The sequence below is a fragment of the Penaeus japonicus genome, unplaced genomic scaffold (genome assembly GCF_977035675.1).
Source record: "Penaeus japonicus unplaced genomic scaffold, GWHDUDI00000001_assembly GWHDUDI00000015, whole genome shotgun sequence".
Taxonomy (NCBI): domain Eukaryota; kingdom Metazoa; phylum Arthropoda; class Malacostraca; order Decapoda; family Penaeidae; genus Penaeus; species Penaeus japonicus.
In genome coordinates, this window is record NW_028234417.1 from 36273697 (window position 1) to 36281196 (window position 7500).

At 41.3% G+C, this 7500-nt stretch overlaps 1 protein-coding gene across 7 annotated transcripts in view; it reads right to left on the reverse strand.

Annotated features, from left to right (window-relative positions):
* Positions 1–7500, reverse strand: part of LOC122258589 (monocarboxylate transporter 10) — a 72712-nt gene that overhangs the window by 9218 nt on the left and 55994 nt on the right. For 4 of the 7 annotated variants that reach the window (XM_086544847.1, XM_086544845.1, XM_086544850.1 and 1 more), the window contains exons 3-9: positions 6036–6187; positions 5339–5578; positions 2850–3050; positions 1814–1957; positions 1364–1589; positions 1069–1184; positions 657–765 (exon numbers count right to left, since the gene is read on the reverse strand). In XM_086544847.1, coding sequence (XP_086400973.1) covers positions 657–765; positions 1069–1184; positions 1364–1589; positions 1814–1957; positions 2850–3050; positions 5339–5578; positions 6036–6187 — 1188 coding nt within the window. The remainder of the gene's footprint in view (positions 1–656; positions 766–1068; positions 1185–1363; positions 1590–1813; positions 1958–2849; positions 3051–5338; positions 5579–6035; positions 6188–7500) is intronic. The other 3 variants (XM_086544848.1, XM_086544846.1, XM_086544851.1) reach the window with 1 other exon arrangement.

The window sequence follows — 7500 nt, forward strand, 5'->3', positions numbered from 1 at the left end:
TAGCTGGCTCCCCTAGTTGACCAGTGTGGCTACTGCGTCCGGTCAAAATGGGGATAACCCTTGCCTTGAGTCTGGTTCATAGTCAGAAAGGCTGATGGAACCTTGGCCTATGAGGAATCTACTTTGACCTTAAATTGCGGAAATTTTTCAGTTGTTTCTTACTCTGGCCGTTTCATTTCACTAGAAAATATATCTACCTATCTGCCCGTAAATCTAAGTCTATTTATTCATTTGTCTATCTATCCATCTATCAGGATATATCTCTCTATATCTAGAACTAACTATCAATGTGTGTTATTATATATCAACATATATATTTATATGTATATTACCTACTCATCTATCAGCCTATTTATAATTCATAAAAAGGTAATCATACTTCTACAGGAAAAAAAAGAAAAAAAGAAAGATATTGAAAAAAGGGGTGAAGTTTAAACTCACATATAAAAGAAAAAAAAAATATGCAAGACCAAATATGGTGAAAAAATATAACGAGGAGTAAGAGGAAAAATGCACAAAAAATAATACTAAAGAAAACTGTGAAAAAGTCCATCGAAAAGAGATCATTCTAGAAGTATATACTCCAGATATATTTCTGGTCACTAAGAAGCATGAGGTGAGAAGAAAAAGACAAACAGCAGAGTTGACTTCCATACCTGACATGAGCTGGTGCGTCTCTTTGGGCTCCTCTGTGGCGGGTACGTTGTTCTGCTTCTCTGTCGGCTCTCGCACGGGCGACCCTGGCGCACCCTGTAAATCACTCTCCTTCATCATGATTAGAGTCATTATCAAGGTCAAAGTAATGTTAGCAATTTTAAGGGTGATCTCTTTAAGGATAACCAGTAAAAATTGCTTTTAAAATAGGATAATATACAAGAATGTAATAAGATATAGGCAAGAGAAATTATCTTATAAACAGGTTTCAATCACTATGATCACAAAATACAACTATGTTTCAACTTTGTACGATGAACCTACTGGCGATCACAATAAAATTTCCATCATGTAGTGAGTGACTGGCAAGTATAAGCAAGTTCAAATGCACAGAGCAAGACAGATCCATCATACCTTTGGTGGCTGCTTCATACAGCTTATGCTGAAGAGGACGAAGGACCCAACAATGGGAGGGATACCAGCACAAAGGAATGGTATCAGGTAGCTTCCTAACTGATCGAAGATGTAACCTGAAACAAGGGGGGAAACAGAGTCAAAGGGAGAGAATACAATCAATAAGAATAATGGCATGAATAACGAAAAGGGCGGAATAGCAGAATAAGTAAGAATTCTGAATAGCCATAATTTCAAAGAGGAATATCCTAGGTGCATGGTATTGCCCCATGTTGCAGATCAAGAGTCCTCTCACCTGCAATGGCTGGGCCACAAGTTAAGGGGATGGCACAGAAGGCCAGTAAACACCCGATGGCCTGTGATGCACCTGCAGTTCCAACAATATCAAAAGCAATGGGACCCAGTAGGGAAATGAAGCAGCCGTCGAAGAGACCCATGCCCAAGGCGATCACAATGAAGAAAGGCATGGCATTGGCTGCCGTGAGGAGCATTGTCAGCGTGCCGATGCAGAAGAACGACACCTGCACTCGAAGAAAGTAAACAAAAGTATAAACAAATGTAAACTCTTTCATCTTTATCTCTTATCACACAAGTGTAGCAGCCAGGAAGATATACTTTGTGAGAAAAAGAAAATAAACATCAATAAATGGTAACAGAGACTCAAATACAGATAACAATAAACGTAGAAGAAACTTTTAAAAATCATTTAATTAAGAGCAGCAAGTCACCCCTTCCCTTCTCGCACCTGCTGGAGGACGATACGGTTGACCCAAGGACGGTCGGCGATGAACCCGAACAGAATCCGCCCCAGGCCAGACGTCGCACCGATGCACTGGATCAAAATCTGGGACTCTGCATCGCTTCCTAACCTCAGCTTCACATATTTCACCTGTGAAGTGCGCAAAGTGTAACAGAAACTGATGCCAGGCAGGAAGCATACATGTCTATTCAAAATCATTCTTTACTAATATTCCATTATTTGAAATTACTAACGTTTCTTATCTGAGGAGAGAGAGAGAAAGAGAGAGAGAGAGAGAGAGAGAGAGAGAGAGAGAGAGAGAGAGAGAGAGAGAGAGAGAGAGAGAGAGAGAGAGAGAGTGAGAGAGAGAGTGAGAGAGAGAGATACTGCTTTGGTGTGTGTGTATGTGTGTGTGTGTGTGTGTGTGTGTGTGTGTGTGTGTGTGTGTGTGTGTGTGTGTGTGTGTGTGTGTGTGTGTGTGTGTGTGTGTGTGTGTGTGTGCATGTGTGCAAGCTTCAATGTACATGTGCTTGTGCACAAGACCGGCTATCTGTGTGAAAAGATAAGAACAAATAAATTCCCATTAGCGTCCCCCGTTTCCCCCATGCTTACCACCCTCATTTATCTTGTTCATGCCAGCCAACTGCTTCCCTCTCCTTCCCCCCTTTGCCACCCTCCCTCTCCTTCCCCCCTTTGCCACCCTCCCCCACCTCCACCTCCTCCCCAACCCTCCCACTCCCTCCACCCAAGTCCTCCCTCTCCTTTCCCCTCCCCAATCCTCCCTCCTCCCTCCACCCTCCCCCTCTCCCTCCCTCTCCCTATCCCCTCCCCCTCTCCCTCCCCCCTCCTTTCCCCTCCCCCTCTCCCTCCCCCCTCCTTTCCCCTCCCCCAATCCCACCTACCCCCTCCCCTTTCCCCTCTCCCTCCCCCTCCCCCACTCCCTCCCTCCTCCCCTTCCCTCTCCCCCCCTTCCCCGTCCCTCTCCCTCTCCCCCTCCCACTCCCCTCCCCTCCCCCTCCCCCTCCCCTCTTTCCCCACTCACCAGATGCACGTAGGGCACGAAATACCCAAAGAGCGCCGAGGGGATGGCCAGCGTCCAGATGACGTATCGCTTATTCTTCCAGATCTTGAAGTTGATGATCCTGGAGAAGAAGGACTTGCACTGCCCTTTGCACGAGTCGTCGTACACCTGTCGGGGCTGCGGCAGGATGGGCATCAGGGGCTTGAACACGAGGCCGGCTATCTGTGCGAGGGGATAAGAGCAGGCGGTTGAGGTTTCAAGGGGTTTTTGGTTTAATTAAGGGGTTTGGGTTCTAAGGGGTTTTAGGTTTAGAGGAGTTTTGGTTTTAAGGGGTTTTAGGTTTAGAGGAGTTTTGGTTTTAAGGGGTTTTAGGTTGAGAGGAGTTTTGGTTTTAAGGGGTTTTAGGTTGAGAGGAGTTTTGGTTCTAAGGGGTTTTAGGTTTAGAGTAGTTTTGGTTTGACAGGGTTTTAGGTTTAGAGGAGTTTTGGTTTTAAGGGGTTTAGGTTTTAGGGAGATTTTTTTTAAGGGGGTTGGTTTTAAGGGTCTTTTTTTATGGTGTTTGGTTCAAGGGGAGGGGGGTTAAGGGGTTTGGTTTAATTTTTTTGGGGTGGATTCTAGCGGTTCAGTTTAAGGGGCTTTTTGGGGTGTTTAAAGTGTTTTGGTTTTAAGGAGGTTAGGTCTTAAAGGGGCTTCGGTTTTGGGGGGTTTCGAAATGAAGTGGTTTCGGTTTTAAAAATTTGGTTTTAAGGGGTTTAGATTTAAGGAGATTATGTTTTAAGGGGTTTTGGTTATAAGGGGTTTGGTTTTAAGGGGTCTAGATTTTAAGAGGATTTTATAACTAAAATAATAACAATACTAATGAAAAAGATAAGTATCACATATCTACATTAAGTTACATTATGGGTAAATCGAAGTTCATTTTAATTATTCAAAATGCTAACATAGAATAGACAAATTAACCTTATTGACCTGCATATAACTTTCAAACGAACGCCATCTATCGATAACACGCATAACTACATCGGCACATAAGGACAACCACGTGTGTCTCTTAATCCCTCTATCCCAAGAAGCACCTGTGACTATATTCCCGCGACAAGATCGGGATATAACATAAACTAATCAATGAATGTTATCGTGTTATCATAGGTACGTTGATTGAGTAATAGCGACGATATCGACGTAGACGGCCAGAACGACGAGGTATAAGGATGAAGTGTATAAAAAAAAAAACAGCGATGAAGTGTATAAAAAACAGCGATGAAGTGTATAAAAAACAGCAATGAAGTGTATAAAAACAATAACTTTTGGACGATGGCATCCCTCCTGAACCTTGATCCTTGATCCTTGAATGGAGATCCTACAGACATAGCAAAACGTTGGGAGAAAAGGATCGTCGCATTTGGAAAAAAAAAAAAAATGGAGGCTGATGATACTCGGAAGGAATTACTTTTGGAATAGATGTCCCGAGATATCTTCAGTACCTTGTCTATTTAAACACCAGTCACCATATACAGGGAGATACTTTAGGCCTGAAGGGATCAGCCAGAGACAGTAAATGTTTTTCTTTTCTTTTTTTGTCAATAGATTACGGAGATTAGCTGCCACGTGTGAAATAGCAGATTGATTAACGTTATTACCTTGTCACATGTATGTTGATTGGGTAAACACGTGCATTAACAACGGTGATTACAAAAAAAATAAGATAATCAAAATCATAACAACAACAACAACATAAATCTCAAGTTTACTTTTAAAAGCTCTAATCTATAAAATTCCGATAAGATATTTGAGAAAAGGTTATCTGGAACATGATAAGTTAACCCACTTTCGATCTAATCTAATGCACTTCTGTTTGAAATCACAGCTCGTTAGAGAAAATGAGATAAAAATAAAGAAAAGAAAAAGAAGAAAAAAATAAACGAACCCCCAAACTGAGAAAAATAATTGTGAAAACAAGGTAATCCTAAAAAAAAATCATTCACAAAAGAAAGTATATGACGAAATGTGATTTTTTTTTTAATAAAGATAAAATTAACAAGCTCTATATATATATCATCGGGTGGAAAAAGCCTAAGAAGATACCAATATATAGTGATAATAATTATAATAACTACGAAGATGATGATGATGGTGGTGTGACAGTAATAATAACAAAAACAACACAGCGATAATAATAATCATTATTTTTCTTATCATGATAATAATAACTACTACTACTGCTAATGGTAATATCACCACCACCAATAATAATAATACTAATAATAGCAACATTCACAACAATAATAATGATAATGAAAATAGTAACAACAATACCACGCCCATCATAAAAAAAAAAAAAAAAAAAAAAAAAAAAAAAAAAAAAAAACCCTTACCCCCCCCACCAACACCAACCCATCTCCACCCACTACCCTCCCTTCCCCCTACCCCCTTTCCCCCCCCCCCCCCACACCCACACACGAAAAAAAAAAAAAAAAAAAAAAAAAAAAAAAACACCAAGACCTACTTACCATGAGGAACCCGGTGATTCCCGCCAGCACCTGGAACGTGGTCTGGATGCCGATGTCCAGGATGTAAGGCAGGATGAAGGGCAGGGCGATGGTGAACACGGAGGAGCCAGCCGTGACGAAGCCGTTGACGAGGCCCATCCAGCGCTGGAAGTAGTGGCCCAGGATCACCAGCGAGGGCGTGTAGGCCAGGGACGCGCCGCCGCCGAACATCAGACCGTAGGTGATCATTAGGACTTCCACCTGGGGGAGGGAGGGAGGGTGGGAGAGGGTAGGGTGAGAGGGGGGAGGGGGACCATACAAGAAGATTAGGAACCATTTCTTGAACAAAGTCCATTGCGATAAATGCAATATATATATATATATGTATATATGTATATATATATATATATATATATATATATATATATATATATATATATAATTAATAACACTGCCACTAAATGAAAACTTTTTCATGAAAATTCCTCTTCAGATGAAAAAGTTCGAAACGTCGCAAGTTTTTCCTTTCATTTAATGCACGTTACTGTTTTTTTTGTGATTCATATATATATATATATATATATATATATATATATATATATATATATGAACACACACACACATACACACACACACACACACACACACGCACACGTATAACAAATCACCCACACACCCCCATCCCTCCCCACAGCACAACAACAACCAGCATCCTTACCTTATCGTAGAAGAAGGACGAGATGAACATGCCGGCGGTGGCCAGCGCTCCCCCGATGAACGTGGTGACCCGGATGCCCAGGGTATCCGTCATGACCCCGGCTACTACGGACATGAAGAACGTTGACCCGATGGCTAAGGCTGTCATGGCGGCTGGAGGGGGTGGGAGAGAGAGAAAAAAAATTAAGATTGACATCGGGATATTTGGGAGAGAATGAATATTTTCATAATAAATTTGAGAATAAATTTGAGAATAAATTTAATAATAAATTTGAGAATAAATTTGAGAGATATGTTGGGACACCTTTGAGAGAGCGAAAGAATAATATTTGAGAGCGATGCTAGGACACCTTTGAGAGGACGAAAGATTAGAGAGAGATGTTAGGACACCTTTGAGAGGACGAAAGAATAATATTTGAGAGCGATGCTAGGACACCTTTGAGAGGACGAAAGATTAGAGAGAGATGTTAGGACACCTTTGAGAGGACGAAAGAATTGTATTTGAGAGAGATGTTAGGACACCTTTGAGAGAGCGAAAGAATAATATTTGAGAGAGATAGAACCTTTGAGAGAACGGAAGAATAATATTTGAGAGCGATGTTAGGACACCTTTGAGAGATTTGAGAGCGATGTTAGGACACCTTTGAGAGGACGAAAGAATAATATTTGAGAGCGATGTTAGGACACCTTTGAGAGGACGGAAGAATATTATTTGAGAGCGATGTTAGGACACCTTTGAGAGAACGGAAGAATAATATTTGAGAGCGATGTTAGGACACCTTTGAGAGAGCGAAAGAATAATATTTGAGAGCGATGTTAGGACACCTTTGAGAGAACGGAAGAATAATATTTGAGAGCGATGCTAGGACACCTTTGAGAGGACGAAAGAATAATATTTGAGAGCGATGTTAGGACACCTTTGAGAGGACGGAAGAATATTATTTGAGAGCGATGTTAGGACACCTTTGAGAGAACGGAAGAATAATATTTGAGAGCGATGTTAGGACACCTTTAAAAGAGCGAAAGAATATTTGAGAGCGATGTTAGGACACCTTTGAGAGAACGGAAGAATAATATTTGAGAGCGATGCTAGGACACCTTTGAGAGAACGGAAGAATAATATTTGAGAGCGATGTTAGGACACCTTTGAGAGAGCGAAAGAATAATATTTGAGAGCGATGTTAGGACACCTTAGAGAGGACGAAAGAATAATATTTGGGAGCGATGTTAGGACACCTTAGAGAGGACGAAAGAATAATATTTGGGAGCGATGTTAGGACACCTTAGAGAGGACGAAAGAATAATATTTGGGAGCGATGTTAGGACACCTTAGAGAGGACGAAAGAATAATATTTGGGAGCGATGTTAGGACACCTTAGAGAGGACGAAAGAATAATATTTGGGAGCGATGTTAGGACACCTTTGAGCGGACGAAAGAATAATATTTGAGAGCGATGCTAGGACAC